The sequence below is a fragment of the Chlorocebus sabaeus genome, chromosome 25 (assembly GCF_047675955.1).
Source record: "Chlorocebus sabaeus isolate Y175 chromosome 25, mChlSab1.0.hap1, whole genome shotgun sequence".
Classification (NCBI taxonomy): Eukaryota; Metazoa; Chordata; class Mammalia; order Primates; family Cercopithecidae; genus Chlorocebus; species Chlorocebus sabaeus.
This window is the reverse complement of record NC_132928.1, coordinates 27,387,123-27,411,464: the sequence shown is the minus strand read 5'-3', so window position 1 is coordinate 27,411,464 and position 24,342 is coordinate 27,387,123. Positions and strand designations below refer to the sequence as shown.

The 24,342-nt window shown below is 53.9% G+C and overlaps 1 protein-coding gene and 1 long non-coding RNA gene across 7 annotated transcripts; one reads left to right on the top strand and one right to left on the bottom strand.

Moving 5' to 3' along the window:
• The first annotated feature begins 8 nt into the window (after positions 1-8).
• LOC140710256 (uncharacterized) lies at positions 9-11,954 on the top strand. The gene is made up of 4 exons (XR_012091214.1): positions 9-108; positions 7,472-7,546; positions 9,717-9,760; positions 11,665-11,954. It is a non-coding gene; the product is annotated as an uncharacterized lncRNA (long non-coding RNA).
• Positions 4,178-18,495, bottom strand: PTPN7 (protein tyrosine phosphatase non-receptor type 7). 6 transcript variants are annotated; one of them, XM_037985750.2, is made up of 10 exons: positions 18,209-18,495; positions 16,135-16,304; positions 14,944-15,127; positions 14,563-14,647; positions 12,350-12,426; positions 10,436-10,573; positions 9,975-10,085; positions 8,794-8,951; positions 6,232-6,345; positions 4,178-4,314 (listed from the first exon to the last, which is right to left on the bottom strand). In XM_037985750.2, the coding sequence occupies exons 1-10, from the start codon at positions 18,413-18,415 to the stop codon at positions 4,221-4,223; spliced, it is 1,338 nt and encodes a 445-aa protein (XP_037841678.2). In that variant the 5' UTR covers positions 18,416-18,495; the 3' UTR covers positions 4,178-4,220. The 6 variants fall into 6 exon arrangements, with proteins under 6 accessions (XP_037841678.2, XP_037841673.1, XP_037841674.1 ...); XM_037985745.2 differs by lacking the exon at positions 18,209-18,495 and adding an exon at positions 17,395-17,826 and having other exon boundaries at positions 8,794-9,020; positions 14,563-14,644; positions 16,135-16,308; XM_037985746.2 differs by lacking the exon at positions 18,209-18,495 and adding an exon at positions 17,395-17,825 and having other exon boundaries at positions 16,135-16,308.
• Positions 18,496-24,342: the final 5,847 nt, after the last annotated feature.

The following is a 24,342-nucleotide window of genomic DNA, read 5'->3' as shown; positions in this document are numbered from 1 at the left end:
TCCTCCTCCGCCGCCGCCGCCGCCCTGCGCGGCCGGGCCGTGTCCTGCTCGCACCCGAGCGCGCGCTCCTCCCTCGCCGGAGCCAGGGACCAGGGGCCGCACCCGCAGGTGGGGTGAGCAGGGAACCCGCAGGCTTCAGGGGCGGGGGTTGACTGGCAGTTGGCGTCGAGAGGCGCTTAGGAAATGGGGTCTAATTTATTTTAGACCCTGTCCCCCACCGCCGCGCCCTGACTGGCACCCCCTTTCTTAAAGGTTGGTGGGCTCGAGGTGGGTGAGGTCCCGGTTAAGCAGGAGCCTTTCCAGGTTGAAGGAGAGTGTGTCACTCACTTTCCAGGACACGAAGATGAGATCTCTACGACAGGGAGGCAAATGGAGGCTTTTTTGTTCCTGAACCCTTGCCTCTGAGCATCCCTGGGTAGAGTCCCATCCTCTCAAAATGCTCCCAGCGCAGAGGGACAACCGTGTTCGGGCCTTTTCATACTCCATCTTGTTTTGTTCACCACAATTTACCCCGACCACTTGTTAGGAAGCCTCTGGCCCCAAGTGAAACGGACGCTTGAAGTTGCTCCCGATTTTTACCAGCATCCCCAAGATACCGAAACAGATACAGTCCTGGCAGGGGGCTTCCAGTGAGGAACATCTGTGACAAAGGAAAATGTTGCCCTGTTTTGGTGAAAAGCAGAGTATGCTTCAGGAGGAGAAGTGATAGTTCTCCTGAAGTGGGTGTGGAGTGCCTGCGAAGATGCCTCACTCCTGCCCCCTTCCTTGCAGGACCCACCCGTAGGGCCTGCTCAGGCAGGCTGACAACCCCAGCTGACCGTCTGGGTAGGCCCAGGCTTCGGGCAGTCCCCAGCCTCTGCTGGCTGCCCGTTGGGATTTGGTTTTCAAATGTAGTCGTATGTAGTCTATTGTTTTAGTCAAAAGTGGATAAACTATCAATATCAACCATATCTGTCCAATCGACCGGAGTTAGATGACCCCAAATAGTCAAAAAGTTACCAAAGTAGAAGAATCACAAGGTTTGGGCTAGAATAATATTCTGGTTTTGTTTTGTTTTGTTTTTCTTTTTTTGACAAGAGTCTCACTGTGTCACCCAGGCTGGAGTGCAGTGGTGAGATCTCAACTCACCGCAGCCTCCACCTCCTCAGGCTCAGGTGATTCTTCCACCTCAGCCTCCTGAGTAGCTGGGACTACAGGCATGCGCCACCATGCCTGCCTAATTTTTGTATATTTTGTAGAGACGGGGTTTTGCCATGTTGTCCAGGCTGTTCTCAAAGCCCTGAGCTCAAGCAATCTGCCTGCCTCAGCCTCCCAAAGTGCTGGGATTACAGGCATGAGCCACTGTGCCTGGCCAATATTCTGGTTTATTAAGCACCATCTTTCTAACCTCTGCCCTTTATAAGTCCCCCTCTAGCTCCTAAGATAAAGGCTATGGACTGAATGTTGATGTCCCCCAAAATTCATAGGTGGAAGTCCTAACCCCTAAGGTGATGGTGTTAGGAGGTGATTTAAGTCATGAGGGTGGGGCCTTATAAAGGGGCGGGTGGGGTTGGGGGGAAGAACACCAGCCCACAACCTTTTCACCATGCAAGGACAGAAAGAAGGCTCTGCCTAAGGCTGGGCCCAGTGGCTCACGCCTGTAATCCCAGCACTTTGGGAGGCCGAGGCGGGCGGATCACGAGGTCAGGAGATCAAGACCATCCTGGCTAACATGGTGAAACCACGTCTCTACTAAAAATATAAAAAATTAGCCGGGCGTGGTGGCGGGTGCCAGTAGTCCCAGCTACTCGGGAGGCTGAGGCAGGAGAATGGCATGAGCCCGGGAGGTGGAGCTTGCAGTGAGCCGAGATCGCGCCACTGCACTCCAGCCTGGGCGACAGTGAGACTCCGTCTCAAAAAAAAAAAAAAAAAAAAGAAAGAAGGCTCTGCCTAATAGCCAGACACTGAGTCTGCAACGGTCTTGATCCCAGACTTCCCAGCCTCCAGAACTGTGAGCAATACATTTCTTTTTTCCTTTTTGAGACGGAGTCTTGTTCTGTTATCCAGGCTGGAGTGCAGTGGCACGATCTCAGCTCACTGCACCCTCCGCCTCCAGGGTTCAAGCAATTCTCCTGCCTCAGCCTCCTGAGTAGCTGACTCCAGGTGTGTGCCATCACACCCAGCTAATTTTTTGTGTCTTTAGTAGAGACAGGGTTTCGATGTATTAGCCAGGATGGCCTCGATCTCCTGACCTCGTGATCCACCTGCCTCGGCCTCCCGAAGGGCTGGGATTACAGGCATGAGCACCGCGCAAGGCCAGCAATACATTTCTGTTGTTTAGAAGCCACACGGTTTACGGTAGTGAGTTGTTACAGCTGCCTGAGTAGACTATGAGAGTCCACCCTGTCTCACTTCCTAAATTGACTTTGGTTTCACCTTATTTATGTCCTTGGAAGTGCTGGAAAAGTGCATATCCCAAGGGCAAATATTTGCAGCCTGCCTGTCCCTGGTCTGCAGTCTTTCTTCTTACAAAGAAGCCCCAGAAGGCCAAGAAGAAGATGGAAAGAAGGAATGAGTCAGTCATCCAAGAAGTCTTTATTTTCCCACTTGGTTACTGTTTTGGAGCTTGTACCCTCTGAGCTCTGAGATGGGATTGGGGGGCAGTGCCAGGGAAGGCCTGTGGGGCTGTGCAGTTGCTTCCCTCTGGGCTGGCTCTGAGCCCAGGGCAGGATCAGGCACTTGAGAGCCCCCCACCGAGCCTCATTGGCATAGACAGTTGTGCCTCTCACAGGGCTCAGGGGAGGTGGAGGTGTGGGCAAGTCCATCCCCAGGGCTGTAAGGAAGGAGCAGCTCCTCCACAAGGCCAAGCAGAAGCATTAGGGAAATCATCCTCAGTTTTAGCACTGCGTGTTCTTTAGGAGAGAAGTCCTGAGTGAGGAGGCCCAGCTGTTCTCCAGATCCAGCTCCTTGGGGGTTTCCACAGAGAACTGGTATCAAGGCAGCTTTCAGGGGCGGCATGCCCGGTGATGCGGCATCTTACCTTCATCCCCATCTCAGAATGGGCAGCCAGTCTCAGATTCAAGAAGGATGAATCCTGAGGTGTGGCGTTCAGTCCTTAGTTAGACCTGAGGTTCCCTGGAAATTGTGTTGATGCTGAGATGGATGAGGGGCGCTTGTTCTCTGGGGTAGACAGTGAGGAGTCTCAGTTCAGCCGAGCCCCCACGTCTGCATGGATGGTTACGACTCTGATTGTTTCTGGAAACAGCCAAGCTCTCTAGGTGTACTGAGCAAATGCAGAGTATAGAGGGTCATGGTGGGGTTGGTTATCTAAAATCAGACTGAGCACTTTGCCTCCTCTTCTCCCCTTGCCTCTTTCTTTTGTCTTCCTGCATACCCAGGGTATTATTTAAGCCATGGAAGCAAAACAGAGACTGCTCAGCCTCCCTAAGAATAGTTGGTGGGAATGGACAGCAACATGGAGGCAGGAGCAGCCCCTCTTTGCCTCTGAGTAGTCCCCACATGTTCCCTCTTCCTGAGATTTCAACTGCCAGGCTTGGTCACCTCTGTAGCCTACTCTTAGGACACATGAGTGGAGGCAAGGGTAACCAGAGTCCTTGTTCTTTCTTTGGATTGGAGTTGTCCAGCCCTTCCGATGTCTGGTCAGGGAGCAGAGTCACTGCTAAGATGTTGAGACTTGGAGATCAGGACCAGACTTTTCCCCATTCTTGCATCTGGCCTGTGCTTGGGCAGGGCCTCAAGTGAAGGATGGTCTTGGAATCACCCTTTTGTCAGCCCCAGGAAGGAGTGACTGGAGTGGCTTCTAGAAACTTCTCTCATTGCTTTTCCCTCATGGCAGCTAAGCACTTAATGTTCATGTTATAGAAGAGGAAACTGAAGCTCACAAAGAGTGTCTTAGAGAAGACCAGGACACCTGGGCTTCTTTCTTTGTCTGTCATAAATTGCCAGCTCCTGTCTTTAAGTTCAGAGAGACATTGGAGGTTCCCCTTATGTCCATCTGGGGCCAACAGAGGAAGCAGAGGAGTGGCCAGTGGTGAAGACCTGGAATCCAGCCCCTTGTCCTTACTGATGCTGCTTCCTGTGACTGCAAGCACCACTAAGGAGGCACTCTTTCCCCACACCCACCCAAAGGGTACCCCCAGATCACTCGGCCCACTTTCCCCAGACCCACCTTCCCAGGCTTGAGGGAGGTGGGCACCTGGGCTGTTGGAGGGTGGCAGGGGTCAGGGGCTGGGTTCCTCTGGAAGCTGGCCTGCATACAGGGCCAAAGTGTGGTGCAGGAACTGGTACTGCTCTGCCGTCTGGATCATCCCCCCTCTGTAAGGAGAAACACACAGACCATGAGTGAAGGAGGGTCAGGGTGCTGGCTGAATGGCTCCAGTCAAACATTCTTGTGGTCTTACTGGAAAAGTCCTGACTTTCTCAAAGAACATGCCAACTCCTTTGCCTATGTTAATCTTTTCTTTTTCTTTCTTTTTTTTTTTTTTTTTTTTTTTTGAGACGGAGTCTCGCTCTGTCACCCAGGCTGGAGTGCAGTGGCTTGATCTCAGCTCACTGCAAGCTCCGCCTCCCGGGTTCACGCCATTCTCCTGCCTCAGCCTCCCGAGTAGCTGGGACTACAGGCGCCTGCCACCACGCCCAGCTAATTTTTTTATATTTTTAGTAGAGACAGGGTTTCACTGTGTTAGCCGGGATGGTCTCGATCTCCTGACCTCGTGATCCGCCCGTCTCGGCCTCCCAAAGTGCTGGGATTACAGGCATGAGCCACCGCACCCGGCCTTCTTTTTCTTTCTTTCTTTCTTTCTTTTTTTTTTTTTTGTGAGACAGTCTCACTCTGATACCCAGGCTGGAGAGTAGTGGTATGATCTTGGCTCACTGCAGCCTCTGCCTCCCGGGTTCAAGTGGTTCTCCTGCCTCAATCTCCTGAGTAGCTAGGACTGTAGGTGCCTGCCACCATGCCCAGCTAATTTTTGTATTTTTAGTAGAAACGGGGTTTCACCATGTTGCCCAGGGTGGTCTTGAACTCCTGACCTCAAGTGATTGGCCCATCTTGGCCTCCCAAAGTGCTAGGATTACAGATATGAGCCACCATGCCCCACCACCTATATTCATCTTTTCTACTTGCTACTCCTCCTTGCTGACCCTCAGATTTGCTGTGAGAGGAGTCCTCTGCCCTTTACATGTGCTGAGGGGTGATGCCGTGTGTTGATGCTTGGTCTTCCTTGATTCACTCAGCTCCTGGGACAAAACCAGACTTCTGAAGCCTTGAGTCGGGCCAGGAATACTCCTGAACCTCAAGTTTCCTTCTTTGTAATAATCTTAAAAGTAAAAATAATGATTCCATACATTTGTATAATAGTTTCCATTTCCAAAATACTTTCATATAAGTTAACTCATTTCTTACAACAGTTTTCTGGGAGAAGGAGCCATTATCTCTCTCTAGATAAAGAAGTGGGGGCTGGGCACAGTGACTTAAGCCTGTAATCCCAGTACTTTGCGAAGCCAAGGGGGCATTGTTGAGCCCAGGAGGTCAAGACTAGTCTGGGCAACATAGTGAGACCCCATCTCTATTATTAAAAAAAGAAGAAAGAAAGGAAAAAAAAGAAAGGGAGCTCAGAGAAATCTAGTGACATCTCAGTGAGACAGAAGTTGGAATCTGAACACTGGCTCTGCCTCAACCCAGTGAGCTTCTTTGCACTACTTGTGGCCTCATATCATGTTTAATTCCAGGCCTCCAAGCCAACTTTCCAGATAGATATTCTTTTTTTTTTTTTTGAGACAGAGTCTTGCTGTGTCGCCCAGGCTGGAGTGCAATGGCACAATCTCGGCTCACTGCAACTTCCACCTCCTGGGTTCAAGCAACTGTCCTGCCTCAGCCTCCTGAGTAGCTGGGATTACAAGGGCCCGCACCAGGTCCAGCTAATTTTTGTAGTTTTAGTAGAGACAGGGTTTCACCATGTTGGCGAGGCTGGTCTCGAACTCCTGACCTCAGGTGATCCACCCACCTCAGCCTCCCAATGTGCTGGGATTACAGGTGTGAGCCACCACACCCGGCCATCCAGATAGATTTTTTTTGCCGGTTGTTAGTTGCAAAATAAACAGCTCTAAGCAGAAAGGGTTTCTTCCTTTCTTGCAGGAGTGCTTGATGGTGATGGGCCTCTCAGGGCTCTGGGGCCCAGAGGCACTGATGCCCCCCATTGACATTGTTGGCCTTGTTTACACCCACAGACTCACCTGTCTAGCCGCAGTTGGCACACAATGCCCAGAATGTCCACTTCCCCTCGGGCCTTCAGCTGTTGACAGCCAATTCGCGTGGCGATGAAGCAGCCTGTCCGGCCAATCCCTGCACTGAAGATAGCCAGGGAGGGGACAGGGAGGTCATGGGAGACAAGGGAATCTAAGAGCCAGGCCCCAAACTGTGGAGAAAGAAATGGGACCTGCAGGTGCTATATTTTGGGGATAGGACTCTGGAGATGGGGGCAGGTAGAGTACTTCGGATTCCAGTCCCCTTGGGGACCCTGCTGGAGGCAGGTTATAACTGGCACAAGAGGAGTTTACATTTCTTACCAGCCTCACTGTAAGCCTGTTGCAGGCCACCTTCTGGTCCCTGTGGACGTTTTGATGATCTCCCCTCTGCTGAGCATCTACAGCAGTTTCCAACAGATGGTTCCCCACTTGTGGGCGTGCTGACCCTTGAGCCCTCCTTATCTAACCTTGACTTCCTCTCAGCTCAGACTCATCTTCCACGCAGCCCATGCCCGGCCCCTCTGTTTCCCACCTCGGCGCCCTCCCACAGTCTTCTCTCCGCTCTGCTCTGCTTGCTCCATTGTGCCCTCTGTTTATTTCAAAACTCCCCAGGCCTCCTGTTCCTCTTGTGTGAGCCTCTAATGACCTCCCTGCACATGTCCCATTGCTACCTGTGGGTGGCCTGGGAAGGCCCTGTGTCATGCTTTTTGCCTCTGTGCTCTGTTTTATTTAGGATATGCACTCCCAAATGGTCTCTTTTAGTCTTATCCCCTACGATACCCTCTCACTCCAGCCCAATCCATTTTTCACTCTATAGCCAAAATGTTATTTTACAACCAAGTGTCTTAGCCAGTCCTACAAGGCCCCTCATCATCTGACCTTCACTGGCCTTCCAAACCCATCTCTCATCATTACCCCACACATAACCTCTGGGCCCAACCTGTAACCCTGCTCCCAGCAGTGTATCCATTTTCACATTTCTTCTCTGGGCCTTAGTTAGCATATGCTGTTCCACCTGCCTGGAATGTGTTCCCTTCCCTCTCTTCGCTTGGCTAATTCACCTTTCAGGTCTTAGCTTGGCTTAGATGGCCTTTCTCTTGGAAAACCTTCTTTGGTCAAAGTCTGGCTTAGGAGACTTGGTTCTATGCTCCCCATCATATCCCCATCACAGCTCTCATCACATTGTGTGATATTTAATAGTTTTTTTTTGTTTTGTTTTGTTTTTTAGACAGAGTTTTGCTCTTGTTGCCCAGGCTGGAATGCAATGGCGTGATCTCAGCTCACCGCAACCTCCACCTCCCAGGTTCAAGTGATTCTCCTGCCTCAGCCTCCCAAGTAACTGGAATTACAGGCATGCACCACCATGGCCAGCTAATTTTGTACTTTTAGTAGAGACAGGGTTTCTCCATGTTGGTCAGGCTGGTATCGAACTCCCGACCTCAGGTGATCCACCTGCCTTGGCCTCCCAAAGTGCTGGGATTACAGGCCCGGCCGGTATTTAATTGTTTAATCTGCCTTCTTTGTTTGTTTTTGTTAGTTTGTTTGTTTGAGATGGAGTCTTGCTCTGTTGCCCAGGCTGGAGTGCAGTGGTGCAGTCTCAGCTCACTGCAACTTCCACTTCCCAGGTTCAAGCAATTCTTCTGCCTCAGCCTCCCACGTAGCTGGGATTACAGCACGCGCTACTTTTTGTATTTTTAGTAGAGATGGGGTTTCACCATGTTGGCCAGGCTGGTTTCGAACTCCTGACCTCAGGTGATCCTCCCGCCTCAGCCTCCCAAAGTGCTGGGATTAGAGGCATGAGCCACTGTGCCTGGCCTAATCTGCCTTCTTTCTCACCAGACTATAAACCCGTCTGGGAAGAAACCAAACTGCTTTGTTCACAGCTGTCTCCTTAGCATCTAACACTGTGCCTGACAATAATAAGTTTTCTTTTTTTGAGATGGAGTCTTGCTCTGTCACCCTGGCTGGAGTGCAGTGGTGTGATCTCAGCTCACTGCAACATCTGCCTCCAGTGTTCGTGCAATTCTTCTGCCTCAGTCTCCCAAGAAGCTGGGATTATAAGCATGTGCTACCACGCCCGGCTAGTTTTTGTATTTTTTAGTAGAGACAGGTTTTCACCATGTTGGCCAGGCTGGTCTCAAACTCCTGACCTCAAGTGATCTGCCCATCTCGGCCTCCCAAAGTGCTGGGATTACAGGTGTGAACCACTGTGCCTGGCCAATAATAGGGTTTTCAATACATATTTGTTGAATGAGTAAATGAGTTCCCCAACAGTTGGAATCCTGTTTATGTCCTCCTGCAGCTGACTGGGACCTTCCTGATATTTTGTCCCCTCTGTGGATGGGGCCTGGGTGTCCAGCCCAGATGTCTGGGTTCTGCATGAAGGAGGTGAAAAGAACAGAGCCCTTGCTGAATGGCCTTGCGAGTCATGTCCAAGTGAGGACTAGGCTTGCCTGATGCTCTTCTGCTCAGACCCTTCCCCAGGAGAGACCCAGGGGGCAGGGGAGGGGAGCGCAGTCCACAGGCTGCAGTGAAGGGAGGGCCACGCACCTGCAGTGGACTACGATGGGCCTGGGGCGGGCAGCTGTCTCCGGGCTCTCCTCCACCTCTGCCACTAGGCGCAGCAGGGGCCCAGCTGATTCTGGTGTCTGGTGGTCGGGCCAGGCTGAGAAGAGGATGTGCTTTACTGACCGGCACTCTTCCCGGTACTGGGTTGGAGACAAGGCATGAGAACCAAGGTCAGGGTGGAGGGCACTGTCTGCCTTCTTCTCTGGTGCCTGAGGAGGGCAAGGGCTGGAATTACCCTGTGAGGGGTCATCTACTCAAAGCAAGCTAGGTTGCAATTTTCATGCTCATCATTCTCCACCGCTTCCCCCTCCAAAATGCTGGGAAGGAGCATTGTCCTGGGAGAGGGGAGACACCGAAATTCAAGTCCCGGCTCTGCTTCCCATAAGCACATGACTTTGGGCAAGTCCCTTGATCTCATTTTCTTCACCTGGAAAATGGGGACAGTGATATCTTACTGGTTTACTTGCTAGGATATTTGGAGGAGAATGAGTTGATAGAGGAATGCTTTCAAAAATATAAAACACTGTAAAATAATAGAAGGCATTTAAAAAGCCCTTATGTACATGTTATTCCACATCTCTCTCTTTCTTCATTTTTTTTTTTTGTTTGTTTTTTTGAGACACACAGTCTCACTCCATCACCCAGGCTGGAGTGCAGTGGCACAATCTCCGCTCACTACAACCTCTGCCTCCTGGGTTCAAGTGATTCTCCTGTCTTAGCCTCCCAAGTAGCTGTAATTTTTAGTAGAGACGAGGTTTCACCATGTTGGCCAGACTGGTCTGGAACTCCTGACCTCAAGAGGACTCCACCCGCGTCAGCCTCCCAAAGTGCTGGGATTACAGGCATGAGCCGCCACACCTGGCCTTCCACATCTCCTTTAACCTCCTCTCCTTCCCTTGGCCCAGCTCCTGGATCCTGCCTGTCCTTGGCTGACCATTCACACAGACAGGTGGGTACTTCCTGGTAGTCCTATTCGGCTTTTTGGCTCTGCCCTATTAGACTAGAGGCTGAGGACAGTGCTCAAGTTTCTCTTTCTTCTATAGATGTGGATTTAAGATGGTTTAGATGAGCAAACCCTTGGCTCCTAGTGAAGAGCCGGCCTGAGTTCCAGAGATGCTGTAGGCAGCCCGACCTCCCACTGGGCCTGGCCCCTGGGGTGGTACCTGGATGGTGAGCTGCCGCACAGTGTATTCTGGGCACTCTTTCATGTCCTGGATGCGAATCTGGAAGGGTCCATAGGTTTCCTCTTCTGTGGGCCAGTAGTGGACACATTTCTAGGAGGGAGGAAGCTGGGAGTCAGAAGAGGGTCAGCTGGAGCAGATGACAGGGCAGCAAAGAGGGGCTGGTATCTCCTCCCCATCTTCCACCCCTACTGGATGGAAGGTCAGCAACAGGGAGCCTGGCTCTTCTGAGCTTGACACCTGCAAGCAGAGTGCTCACCCTATCCTATATTTCGGCCATGGACAGCCTCCCAGGGGTATATCTCAGGGAATTTTCTGAGAGGTATGAGCTGGGGCTGGCTCCCAGGGAAACCTCTGGTCCTGAGCTGCCCTGTGTGGGGAGTAGGGTGTGGGGCAGGCATAGAACTTTCTGGGTTCATCATGAACGTGGCTCTGCCTCCTACCTCCTTGCCCTCTCGGAGCTGAGTGAGCATGACAATGAGGGACACTTCCTCTTGCCACACCATCTCCCAGAAGTCCGACACAGTGTTGGGCATGGGGCCCTGGGTGGCAATGTAGACCTTCTCCTTCCCGTCATAGCCCTGGAAGGTGGAAGCACAGGGGAAGGGGTGGGGAGCAGTGAGAGCAGAACTCTGGGGTGATCCTGGATGCCTCAGGTGCTGGGGTCAGCCTGAAGCTGTGAACCACAGGTATAGACACACACGTGCATGAACACGCACACTCAGAAGCCACACAGTGGAAAGGATATGGGTTCTGGAGTGAGGATCAGATCCCTGTTCTGCTGTTTCCTGGCTGTGCCACTATAAGCCAGTTACCTAGCCTCCGTAAGCCTCAGTTGTATCATCTGTAAATTGGGCATAACTTTGGGAGGCCGAGGCGGGCGGATCACAAGGTCAGGAGATCGAGACCATGGTGAAACCCCGTCTCTACTAAAAAATAGAAAAAAAAATTAGCCGGGCGCAGTGGCGGGTGCCTGTAGTCCCAGCTACTCGGGAGGCTGAGGTAGGAGAATGGCGTGAACCCGGGAGGCGGAGCTTGCAGTGAGCCGAGATTGCGCCACTGCACTCCAGCCTGGGCGACAGAGCGAGACTCCGTCTCAAAAAAAAAAAAAAAAAAAAAATCTATCTTGTAGGAATGTAGAGTGGATTAAATTCAGTAAGATATATTGAGTCAATATAGCAAGTGCTCTATAAATGTTTATTCTCTTCCTCCCCTGCTGCTTTCTTCTAGCACAAAATACCTAAACAGTGTTTAATATTTGTTCAGTGACAGTTTCACACTTACATGTTTTTTTTTTTTTTTTTTTTTTTTGAGACGGAGTCTTGCTCTGTCGCCCGGGCTGGAGTGCAGTGGCCGGATCTCAGCTCACTGCAAGCTCCGCCTCCCGGGTTTACGCCATTCTCCTGCCTCAGCCTCCCGAGTAGCGAGGACTACAGGCGCCCGCCACCTCGCCCGGCTAGTTTTTTGTGTTTTTAGTAGAGACGGGGTTTCACCGTGTTAGCCAGGATGGTCTCGATCTCCTGACCTCGTGATCCACCCGTCTCGGCCTCCCAAAGTGCTGGGATTACAGGCTTGAGCCACCGCGCCCGGCCTCACACTTACATGTTACTTTTCTATAAAAGTAGCAGCAAAATGTAGCACAGTCTCCCTAACCTGATTTTCTCACCTTCAGGACCCTCAGCTTCCTGCTCCTCAAGATGATGGTGGAATCAGGACTGCAGTTGATCTGGTATTGGCCGGCAAATGGAAGATCGTGTTTCCCCATAGCTTCCCTAGCTAAGAGCTTTTCGCCTCCCTGCGCCCCTGACTGATGTCTTACCCACACTGAGTCACTAGAGAGCGCTGCTTTTACATCGCCTTAGGGTCCACAGCGGCGAGAAGCTGTCGAGGAGCATCCACCTGGCCTGGAGCTTCCTATAGCTTGACATCAATCAACCGTCTTCACATAAGAGGGGCTACTTGAGGGTCAGTTAAGGTAAGTTGTGGGGGAGGTCCCATTACTGCTGGCATCACCCATGCAGTTCTCGGGAGCTGCGACCTCTCAAGGAGCCGGAGATTGGGTTCAACAATGCTAACTTCCTGCTAAGTTTAGAGGGTGGCATGGGAGGGCTGATAGTGGAGGTTAGGGAGACTCGGTGGTCTCTCCAGATATTTTTCAACATCTGCTCCGTTTTTTAGGTTGGTGCCTTAGGGTGCGTTCAGTGCCAGCCCAGCTTGGTAGGGCTATGACAGCAGTGAGCTGGAGCAGGGAGGGCAGGAAATGCAGGCACCTGATCCACCAGTCACAGCTGGAAGATATTCTCAGATGTCTGAGAATTCCCCCATTCCCCACCCACCACTGCAGCCAGGCCACTCACTCGGATGTAGTTGGCATTGATGTAATCTCCGTCCTCCTGGCTCTGTGCCCGGCCTAGACAGACACGGCTCTGGGGATCTAGGAAATAAAAATCAGCAGAGGGCAGAGGTCAGAAGGTGACCAACTGACACAGACTCCAGCAGGATCAGAAAGAAGAGAGTTCCTGTGCTCATCACAGTCCCAGCACCTTGTGTATAGCAGGTGGCCTTATCCCCACTGAAGTTGTTGTTGTTGTTATTGTTTTTAGAGACAGGGTCTCACTCTGTTGCCTAGGCTGGAGTGCAGTGGTGTGATCACAGCTCACTGTAACCTCTAACTCCTGGGCTCAAGTGATACTTCTGTCTCAGCCTTCCACATAGCTGGGACTACAGGCACATGCCACACCACACCTGGCTTATTTATTTATTTATTTATGTTTTTGGTAGAGACAGGGTTTCACTTTGTTGCCCAAGCTGGTCTTGAATTTCTAGCTTCAAGCAATTCTCCCACCTCAACCTCCCAAAGTGCTGAGATTACAGGTGTGAGCCACCATGTCTGGCCCCTATGAAGAATTTTATACGCAGATGGTAGGGAGCTATATAATGTTTTTGAGCAGGACAGTGACATGATCAAAGCAATAGTTTGGGAAGGTTAACTGAGTGGTGCTGTATAGGATGGACTAGAGAAGAAAGGGAACGGAACAGCAGAGACCAAATGGGAAGATATAATATCAGATATAATATTCTACTATATATAGAATTCTATCCTTGAGATCAGTACGGGTTTAGAATAAGATTATGCCAGTAGGAATGGAAAAAGAGATGTAGAGGAAGAAGAATTTGTTTTCTAATGGTGAATATGGGATTCAGATGAGCAACTTGCTGGATATCACACAGCCGTGAAGTGGAACTAGGACTCAGATTCCACTCAGCCATGAGGCATTTGGCCTCTGCCTCTAAGGGGGAAGGATTTCTCTAAATGAAACCCAAACATGGATGAAGAAACTGGCTTGTGAGGAAAGGAGAAGAGACTCTTGCTCTGCTCATGCCAGCCTGGTCATGGACAGAGGGTACCCTGGGGACCAGGGGAATCTCAGGCAAAGGAATTGTTCCCTTTTCTGGTGGCTGCAGGGCTGATTAGAATTAGGCCAAGAACAAGGGTACTCCTCCCCCTGGCCTGGAATAGCGCTAATAGCCCCTTGATCCGCCCATGCAGGCAGAGGGCACTCCAGGAGGGTTAGCAGGAGACAGGGCCCATGTGCTCACTGAGCTAAAGCCTCAAGCTGGGAGTAGTTTCCCTATAGGGAGAGCAGGGGAGGGAGGGAGAGGCTCCGGGGCCTCATGCCTGCCTCTGAAAAATAGAAGGTGCTTGTCCTGGGTCTGTCAGCTTGCAGGGTCACCCCCTCCTAGCTGAGTGTCCTCCATCCCCCCCGCCACTGCTCTCTTGCTGGCCGTTGCCCTCCTGTCTCCATCTGACTTTCTCAAAGCCCTCTCTCTGGGAGCCCTCCTGGTGGTGCTTCCTCCACCACAAGCCTTGGCTGGGCACTTCCCAAGCGAGAGGAAGACAAGGAAAAGGGCTTCGTGCAAGTAGCTAAGCTGAATATCTTAGGTAACATATTCAACTTATCTGTGCCTTAATTTCCTTATTTGTAAAATGGTCATCATAATATCACAGTACAAATTTCATGGGATTGTTGTGAGAAATGAGTGAATATAAAAGATTGAGACTGGACGCAGTGGCTCACGCAGTGCTAATCCTAGCACTTTGGGAGGCCGACGCGGGCGGATCACCTGATGTTGGGAGTTCAAGACCAGCCTGACCAACATGGAGAAACCCCATCTCTACTAAAAATACAAAATTAGCCGGGTGTGGAGGCGCATGCCTGTAGTCCCAGCTACTTGGGAGGCTGAGGCAGGAGAATCGCTTGAACCTGGGAGGCGGAGGTTGCAGTGAGCTGAGATTTCGCCATTGCACTCCAGCCTGGGTGACAGGAGCGAAAACTCCGTCTTAAAAAAAAAAAAGGTTTGAGAGCAGGGCCTGGCCCAAGGTACATATCTGCAAACATTATTATTGCTGCTGTTGTGATTCTTGCTGCTTCTTCCCCCTTTCTCTGCTGAGAGAAGATGTGCCAAGCAAGGTTGTCCTTCCCTGGCTGAAACTGTGTACTTTGTTCTGTGAAGTTCTCTAGCCCCAGGGACTGTACCCAACTCCCTCCATCCCAGCTGCAGTTCTTACTTGGCAAGATAGTCTTGTATCGGTCCTTGGAGGCGTGGCCAGGAATGTCCAGGTCTTCGGGGCTGACAAAGTTTGAAGGGATCTTCTGGCAGGGGGAGGAAATGGGTGAGCAGCTGACTCCTAGCCTCCTTTTCTCTCCCTTCTACCTTTTTCTAGAACAGCTGGACTCTGGCCATTCCTTCTTGACATTAGTATGTAGGCCTAGATGGGGTGGGGGCAGAAGGGGAAGTCTGGGGGCAGCCCCCTCCCTCAGCCCTGACATTCTCTTTCCTAAGGGGCCCAAAGAGGAGACATGCCCACGGTGCCCATGAGAGAATGGTTCCAGCTGGCTGCCTCTGATACAGAGGGCAGAGTGATTCGGAGGGGACCCCAATTTCTTACCAAGAATTCTTCTTCCAGCTGCTTGGGGCTGGGTGGCTGGTGCTGAAGGGCCCAGCGGGTAAGAGGGTGTCCAGCAGTGCGCAGGAAATGTAGGGTGACCTCCCGGGGCGTGTTCACAGAGCAGATGGGTTCTACGGCCCCCAGCGACCGAACGTCCAGCATCAGAGCCACATTGGAGCCCCGCCTGCAAGTATAGCCCCCCACTGCCTAGTGAGCACCCAATCATATTTGCTTTCCTTTTCTTTTTATCTTTTCTTTTAGACATAGGGTCTCTCCCTGTTGCCCAGGCTGGAGATAGGGTCTCTCTCTGTTGCCCAGGCTGGAGTGTGATGGCACAATTGTGGCTCACAGCAGCTTCAAACTCCTGGGCTGAAGCAATCCTCCCACCTCAGCTTCCAGAGTAGCTGGGACCACAGGCATATGCTACCACACCTGGCTAATTTAAATTTTTTTTTTTTTTTTTTTTTTTTTTGAGAGACAGGGTCTTGCTCTGTTGCTCAGGCTGGTTTTGAACTCAAGTGATCCTCCTGCCTTGGCTTCCCAAAGTGCTGGGATTATAGGCATGAGCCACTGTGCCTGACCATATTTGCTTTTCTTACAAGTATTACTGTTATGAGGCACCTCTGAGGGGGCCGCTCTTTGTCTTTCCTTTAACCTGGAGGCCCAGTAAATTTACGGTTCGGGCCCCTGCTGTATGCCCTCCTTTTTTTTTTTTTGAGAGAGGAGGTATCACTATATTGCCTAGGCTGGTCTCTAATTCCTAGACTCAAGAGATCCTCTCACCTCAGTCTCCCAAAGTGCTGGGATTTGGGGCATGAGCTACCATGCCCGGCTCAGCCCTCTCCCTTTGTCAGCCAGAACAGGGCAGCCTTGAACTCAACTGCTTCTTCCAGCTGCCTGCCTCTTCCCACTCCCAGTCAGGCCCTATGGCTCTGACATGCATCCAGCACCAAGAACACTGCTGGCCTTGCCTGGAATTTAGGGAGCAGGCTCAGGGTTGATATGAAACTCTGTGCTCCAGACATGCAAAAGACATGCAAATGAGCACTACTGGTTTCCTCTCCAAATAGGAGTCAACAACTGAGGGCCCTCTGGACCCTGCTGTCAGAGCTGGAGGAGCAGATGGAGGGAAGGGAGGAGCGGAATGGGGACGCAGGGCGGGGAAGACCCCTCTCCCAGGGAAGATCTCACCTCTCCTGCAGCCGTACATGCTTCTTGGCTGGCGTTTTGGCAGGCGGAGGCTGGGTCATGGCTGCCCCCAAAGACAAGGTCAGCGGCTGTGCTCTGGAGCGCCCCCCACAGGCCTGGACCATGCTGGGGTGGGGTGCTAGGCCCAGGGGAGGCTCATTCAGCCATGAGGTCTGCCTGCAAGACAGGGTCCTCCGCTGCTGTTCTCTGGCCTGCCTGATTGGCCAGAAGGAGGCTCCCACGCTAGACCAGCTTTGCGCTGTTTTCACTGGGGCGTCTTCTGTTTCCCAAGAGGTAGCCTCATTTTCACTAAGGGAAGGACAGGATCTATTTGGCGGGACCCAGGGCACAAGGCAGTCTGGGGTCAGAGTAACGGCAAGATAAAGGGTAGAGATTGTGGATGAAGATAGGAAAGAATCCGAAGGAGGAAAAGAGAGAGGGGAGAGAGGCCACACACCAGAGTACACAGGGGTCTGAGCGGGTCCAAGTGAGAGAAGGCAAGGGAGGAAACAGAAAACATGTGTTCTCTAGGACAGAAGGGAGAAAGCGTGCAGAAGCCATCTCTGAGCTAACCAGTGGGCCTTCTCCTGAACAGAGAATGGAGGCCTCCAGCAGTATTGGAGCTGATTGGGCAGCCAGGCAGGCGGGCTCCTGGACCCCAGCAGGGTCCTCTCCTAACTGCTGCTGTTCCACTCCCAAGTCCATTTCTGGCTTCTGGGGTCTCTGTCCAGGGAGGTAGGCTGGAGGTGTTTCCTTCCTCCTCCTGCCCATCCCCCCGTCTCCCGCCTCTGTAACCGTCACAGGAAATGGCCTCACCAAGCCCTTGAGCGACAGCGCATGGTGAGGCGACAGCTGGGGGCAAGACAGGGGGCATGGAGGTGATGGGACCATCTCCTCTTGGGGGCAGTCCCTATCTCCCAGAGCCAGGGTCACAGTGGGCGAGGTGGCGGGGCTGTTGAGTCACCAAGGCGGCAGGGATGGAGGTGAGGGGACAGAGTGGGCCCGGCACAGGTGTGGGTGGTAGAGCAAGGGTCTCTGGCAGCAGAAAGGGTCCCTTCAGCCTTTGCTCTCCTTGCAGCTCCCTGTGGTTTCCCTGCTCACCCCCATCTTGGGGACACCAGGTCTATGAGCACCCATTCCCCAGCCAGGCATTGGAGCGCCCCACTCACCCTCCCGCACTCCCTCCTGAGATGCCCTTTTATATCCCCGAAGTTCGCACCCCCCAGGGCCACAGGACTCCCAGTCCCCACTTCAGATACTTACTGAAGCAGCTGTGGCCCCCAGGCTGCCTCTTGCCAGCTGTCTGTCTGTCTGTCGGTCTGTCTTTGAGGGCTGAGAAGGCTCCAGGAAGCCAGCTTCCTCCCTCCGCCCCTCCTTGCTGCCACCCACGCACACCCCAGCTGCATTCTGCCCTCCTGTGCCTGCTGCCGCTGCCACCAGGGGTCGGCTGCCTCCCGCCTGTGCCCTTCTGGGGCCCAAGGCCCTGTTCCCTGGGAATGGGTGAGGGGCCAGGCCTTCCCGACCATCCTGCTTTCCCCAGCTTCCAGACCCTCTCCCCTCCTGCTGTGTTTCTCCTCTGGGTCTTTGTCACATCCAGCCACTGCCTACTTGCTGGGCACAGCTCGCCTGACCCCCAGCTCTGTGCTGTCCCACAAAGAACCCAAGGCTCTCCTGCTCAACCTGACCTTGGCTGGAGGCTTATTTCTGCTTCTCTGCTTCTGCCTCACAGTCCTCTCCCTCAAAGCCCTTGCTGCTTCAAGCCTTGGGAATTCATGGCCAAGCACAGACCACATCTTCCCAGAGCAGATGTGGCACAGACTCGGGGTGGGGAAAAAGAGGAGGCAAGAATCCATGCCTCACAATGTGAAGGAAAGGCCTGGGGCCAGGCCAAAAAGGTCGTCTCCACGCCCTGTGCCACGGCCCAGCTCTCCACAGCCCGCGGCCTGAGTGTAGGCCAGCCCAGCAGGAAACAGATAGCAGAGTCCACTTGTGGGAGGGAGTCTGAGGGGCTTCCCCTGGGCCCCCAGCCCCCTGCAGGGCTCCTCCCAGAACCCTGACATCTACTTAGAAGACTTACAGACAGTGGACAGTCTCTGGCCTTCACACCAGGGGACTCCCATGTCCTCTTCGCTGCTGGGGTGCCTGGATGCCTGGGACCTGAAGGGTGGCCCCCAAATCCAAGACTCCTCTGCCCACTGCCCCTGCCTGGCCTTGGCAGGCTCCTTGCAGGCCAGCAGCCCAGCCAGTTCATGCTTGCTGCAGGCCTCCTTTTACCTTGTAACATTTCAAACGCCCTTCCCTTCCCGGCCCCCAACACGCGCAATCCACGTCCTCTTTCTTCCTCCCACTTCCCTGATTCAGCTGTCAAACGGTGACAGCAAAAAAGAAATGAGGTACCCTAGGCACAGGGGGTAGGCATGCCGGAGGGGGTGGTCGGGAGGGGGCTAGCCTTCTGCTGGCCCCTTGGGGAGGAGGGTTGAGATGAAGAACAAGAACGGCTCTCAGAGGCTCAGAAGGCCTCCCAGCACCCGCCCTTGCTCTGGGCAGTGGGGACAGGGGCTGGCTCTTTTTTGAGCCCCTCCATGGCCAGCTGATCCTGGCGCCTCCTTCCCTGCAGCCTGTGCTCCTCTCCAGAGTGGGTGGGTTTCCCCGAGGAGGAGGCCAATTAGGGCTGGGAAATGGGTTGGCTCCTGTGCTCAGGAGAGAGTGGAGGGGAGCAGGAACCTGGGAATCCCTAACATGCTTGTGGGCAGTGACCCGGAGACTGGCCTCTGCCTCACCGCCCCAACACCAGTCAGTGTTTCCACTGGTGGGTAGTGGGGGCCCTGGGGACACAGGAGGGGGCAGGTGGGGGTTGGAAAGAGGGCCCGGCTCTGGGCCTATGCTGATTGTTATCAAGAACAGGAAGCTAGGACACCACAGGGGTGGGAGGAGGAAGCGGCAAAGCCCTCCCCACACAGGTCTGCCTGGTCCCCCCAAGTTTTCAGGGTCTGAGCCCTGTTGGCTGTGAGCCTACCCTTTGCCCCCACAGACCGAGGCCTAGGGCTGTACAGTTGGAAGCTGAGCTTCACAGCAAGGAAGCTGGGAGCCAGGAGGTGGGGAAGATAGTTGGGGGCAGGTGGGGGTAGTGGCTGAGCATGAGGCAAGACCTCTCAAGGATCCCCCGTTCCCTCTGGCTGGGTGTGGGGTAGAGGGGACAGTCACTCCTTGGCTCCTGCCCACTCCTTCTTCTCCTGTGCTTAGAGATGCCTGGACGTCCATGGAGGTGTGTGGCCAGAGCTCATGCGGGCTGAGGGTGCCGACTGCAACCTCAGATGGGACAAAACATGCGTCGTCGCCCTGCACCACTCCCTCCCCAGCCTGGCCTGGTGACTTGGGATGCCCCTTTCTGCCCTCTCTGGAGTGGATTCCGTCCCATCTGGGCTGCTGGGAGGCTCCTGGGAGTGACTCCCTCTCCCCTCCAGAACCTTCCCACCCGTGGTCCCAGCAGCTGTCAAACTTCCATCACTCGAATTGATTTGTGTTCCTGGGTTGAGATTTAGGTTCTAGCCACCCTCGACTCCAGAGAAAGTATAGTAATTGTTGGAAATCAGAAAGATCTGTGCATAATGAGTCTAAACGTAGCTTATTAACTGTGTGACTTTGGGCAAATTGCTGAGTCTCAGTCTCCTTCTCAGCTTCCTCCCTCCACTGGGGGATGATCATAGCACCTTCCTTGTCAGCCCATGGAGTGATTTGCTCCCGGAGGAGAGGTTGGGAGTCAGTAGCCAGAGGAGCGAGGAGCTGGGAGGAGCTGGCTGGGGAAGTGGGCCTGGGAGCAGCACAGGGTGAGGAGGTCACGGCTGCCGGCTCTCACCTCTCGCCAGCCTCCCTCTTCCTCCTCATTGCTGACTTTCTCCCCGAAGCAGGGCTGCTGGGGCGCTTCCACCAGAGCACTGAGGAAGTTCAGGAAGGAGTCACTCCCAGGGGTCTCCCAGCATCCTGGGTGGGACAGAGTCCACACCAGGGAGGACAGAGAGGGGTGTCCCAAGCCACCAGGCCAGTCTGGGGAGGGACTGATGCAGGGCATGACGCATCCTGAGAGTCAGCCTTGTCCCATCTGAGGCTGTGGTGGGTGCCCTCAGCCCTCCCGAGCTCTGGCCACACACGTCTTGACTCTCTCGTTTCCCCCTCTAGTGATTCCCAGTTCCAGGGCTATGAGCTGCAGCTCCCTGCCCCAAGTGTCAGAAGTCCCCCGCCCAGGGGAAAGGCGGCCATTACATCTAGAATTCTCAGAAGTCTTTGCTCCTTGCCAGCCCCTAGGGAGTAGGGAACTCCTTGCTGGGGTGCAGTTGGCTCCCAGAGGCAAAGGCTGCCACCCTCTAATTATCCAAGAGGAGGATCCTGGGGAGAGAGTCAGCTGCTGGGGGCCAGGACTCCTGGGTCCTGCACACTCCACCTGCTCTGCCCCCTTCCTAGCTGCCCGCCTCGGCTCCTCTCTGGAGAAGCACTAGGATCCTGGGCGGCTGCTCCTCCATCCTTCTCGCCCCCAAAATCCTAGGCCAGCCTGAGCCGGCTTGTTCTGCCCCAACTTTACAGGCCCAGGCTTGTTCCTGTTTGTGTGGGGGAGACAGAAACACCGAGAACTGGATCTGGGAGGCCTCATCCCGGAGGAAGCAGGGAGACAGCAGGGGAGACAGGGTGAGTGGGGCAGGGAAGTGGTGTTAGGGGCATGGGATGGGTCCGGGCTGACCAGAGTGACAACTGCACCCCTGTCTCAAAGCTGCACCCCTGTGCCGGGCCAGCTAGGACCTCCTGCTACCTTTTGGGTGAAGGGGAACATCCCATACCCCTTACCCCTGGCTGGGAGGACCAGCAATCCAGCCCTACTCGGCACTGGGCCATCTTGCCAGGAGGTCCAGGAAAGTACCTGGTTCTTTGCCTGTTGCTGGAACTCAGGACCCTGGCAGGAAGGTTTTAGGGTAGAAGAGTCCCTCCCTCTCTCCCAAGCCCAGAGCCAGCCAAATGGACATCTATTCTACAATGTGGCCTTTTCTTCCCAGGGGCTCCCGTCTCCCTCCCGCTCTGTGTTGTCCCTGGACACCCACTCGTGCATCCATCAAGACAGATGTGTACACCCTCATGGCCCACATTTGCACAAATGCACATGCACAGTGTCAATCCACACGTGACCAGCCCCTCCCCTGCTCTCCCATGACCTGGTCAGGGGGAACTAGGCCTTCCCCAACTCCCTGGCCACCTTCCCCATAGTATAGGCAGCAGGGGGAGTGGGCGGCCTGGCTGTCCTGAGCCACCCCACCCCTCTGCTGCCCGGTGATTATCTTCCTCCAGTGTGGGGGCTGCCCAAGGCCTGGCTTCAGGCTGTGGGAGAGCAGGGAGGGGCCAGAAGAGCGCTGCCTGGGACAGCTGTAGGCCAGGCCAGTTCACATTTGGGACCCAGGACTACTGGACCTGCCCCTTGCCCTCTCCTCTGCCTCCTGGCTGGCTGTCTCCAGAAGGAATCAGTAAGGTGCCCTGAGACCTCAGGGTAGTGGGGGGAACCCCAGGGGTTCTCTAGGGAGAGGATGTGGGTTTGTCTGTGGGGGTGGTTGCTGGGGAGGAGATACAGCCCTTGCGGTACCTTTTCTTTTGCTGAATGGAGAGGTTTGGGCTGGGGAGGCTGCTGCTTATTTATTTTATTTTGTTTTTTTGAGATGGAGCCTCACTCTGTCACCAGGCTGGAGTGCAGTGGCGCCATCTCAGCTCGCTGCAACCTCCAACTCCGTGGTTCTAGTGATTCTCCTGCCTCTCGAGTAGCTGGGATTACAGGCACGCACCGCCTCGCCCAGCTAATTTTTGTATTTTTAGCAGAGACGGGGTTTCACCATTTGGCCAGGATGGTCTTGATCTCCTGACCTCGTGATCTGCCCACCTCAGCCTCCCAAAGTGCTGGGATTACAGGCATGAGCCACCGTGCCCAGCTGGCTGCTGCTTATTTATCAGAACCTCTAGGGGCCCTGTCTCCCGGTCCCCTAGGCTGCGCTGGGGACTGGTGGCTGTGCCTCTTAAGGCCAGGTGCCTCCTCAAGGCTCTGTCCAAAGGACTAGCTATGGAGTCTGTGCTGGGCCCCGCAGGCCTCTTTTTTGTGGGGACTCTTGGGCAGGTTCTGACATACCCTGCATTTACCTAGACCTGTGTCCTGTGCGTCTTTTCTCCTTAGGTTCCGAATTAGGGCGCCTCCACCCCGCCTCTCCCCTTTTTGGTTGCTGATCAAGGCTACCAGAAAGAACAAAGTGAGATGTCCGCAAGTGAAGTGGGATGAGGATGGGATGAGAAGGTACGTCGTTTCCCCCACCTCTTGGTCACACTGGGACCTGGGACCGCTTCCCTTTCACATCAGTTTCCCTGGTTGCAACCTTCCCCCGCCCCCCGCCCCCGCCTTTCAAAAGAGCACATATGCGCAGGCGCACACACAGCCTGGAAAATCTCCTGAGTCTGCAGTGCTGAGTTTCCAGGCCCCCATCCAGAGGCGGGGTGGGCGGCTCTGAGGTTTGGGGCTGGGTGGAGCGGGGGAGGGGCAAGCAGCCCCTGGCTGTGGCCTGAGCAGGCAGCCGGGCTGAGCTGGGGCAGGCTTGTCCTTCCTGCTGGGGTAGGCCCAGGAGAATCCAGCTACCCCAGGGGCTGCCTTGGTGTTCAGACTTCCATACTTGTGTGTTTTCCGCACATCCCCTCTCCCCACTTCCTGAGTTTGTTCTGAGTCCTAGGCTTCACTCCCAGGGCCCAAAGCCTTTTCTTCCGTTCTCCCTCCTCATCCTCAGTTGTCTGTGGGTGGGAGCACCTGGGTGAGCAGCTCGGGGTGACTCGGGTTGTAGTCAGGAGTAAAGCAAAGCCCCAACTTCGTTATCTTTGAGGCTAGGCCTCAGGCAGGTTTGCCTGGGTTCCAGCAGTGCCCAAAGCCAGGTGGAGGTTGGGAGGGGCCCAGGGAACCAGGATGGACGCTGCTGATCCGGGGAGAGGAAGTGGGGGAAGGCAAGCAAAAGTCCCAGGTACCTGAATTGCTCCTCAGAGGATTCCCAGCTGAGAGGACCCCAGTTTGGGAGGTTTGGAGCAGGGTCCGCCATCTGTTTTATGGAGTCTGAAGTCCCAGGTTCAAGCCCAGCTTTTCTGTTCACAAACTTGGGCTCTTCCCCTCTCTGGTTATCACCTTCCTCACCTGGCAGTGATGAGGTGCGACCAGAGGAGGCCCAAGGGCCAGGTGGGCTCTAGATCTACAATTGCTGTGACTCAGGAGCCAAAGGATGTGCTTCTGTCCACAAGAGCATGGTACCTCATGGAGATACAAAAGGAGGCACACACTCAGCTGGCCATCCACCTAGGGCACAGGAACACACATCCACATGGTGTCACCAAGACCATACACACCCCCGGAAACACTATCTATCTCGCATTTGGTGATGGAATCAGCAGACACCGTGCCCCTCCTCCAGGGCCAAGGAGTGGGAGAGCCAGCTGCAAATGTGTCCATTTGCAAAACCACCTCTCCTCTGGGTCTTCCCCAAGAGCACAGGACCCTTTCCTCCCTGGAGAGCTGAGGGCTGGAAGTGGGCTAGAGGTAGGGGAGGCATTAAGGAAGGAGACCACTACTACTCCTGCTGTCCTCCTCCCCCCATCTTGCCTAGTTCACAAGAGAGGAGGAAAGAGAGAAAGCAAAAAGTTGGAAAGAAACAGAAGTAAGATAAATCGCCAGACAACCTTGGCACCACCACCTGGCCCTAGGAGTTAAAAAAGTAATAATAATATCAACCCTGACCTAAACTACTTGTGTTATCTGTAAATTCCAGACATTGTATGAAAAAGCATTGCAAAACTTTCTGTTCTGTTAGCTGATGCATGTAGCCCCCCAGTCACGTTCTCCACACTTGCTCAATTCATCATGACTCTTTCACATGGACTCCTTAGAGTTGTAAGCCTTTAAAAAGGCCAAGAATTTCTTTTTCAGGGAGCTCGGCTCTTAAGATGCAAGTCTGTTGACACTCCCGGCCAAATAAACCTCTTCCTTCTTTAATCTGGTGTCTGAGGAGTTTTGTCTGTGGCTTGTCCTGCTACAGCATCGGGAAGAGGTGGGCTTGTCTGCAGCCTGAGAGTCACAATCCCCTTCCACCTTCTGGGCCTGGAGCCAGTCTCCTCCTCTGTCCCTTCAAGAGCCTTGCCAAGGCTGGAGAGATGGGGGGT

Bases quoted from the DNA above. Each gene is read 5' to 3' on its own strand.
- PTPN7 (XM_037985744.2), bottom strand. From the start codon at position 17,657: ATGGTCGGGAAGGCCTGGCCCCTCACCCATTCCCAGGGAACAGGGCCT. The intron at 15,128-16,134 runs GTGAGATCTTCC...CTATACTTGCAG, and splicing joins CATGTACGGCTGCAGGAGAG to GCGGGGCTCCAATGTGGCTC. The intron at 9,021-9,974 runs GTACCACCCCAG...TGCCCTCCTCAG, and splicing joins TGCGGCAGCTCACCATCCAG to GCACCAGAGAAGAAGGCAGA.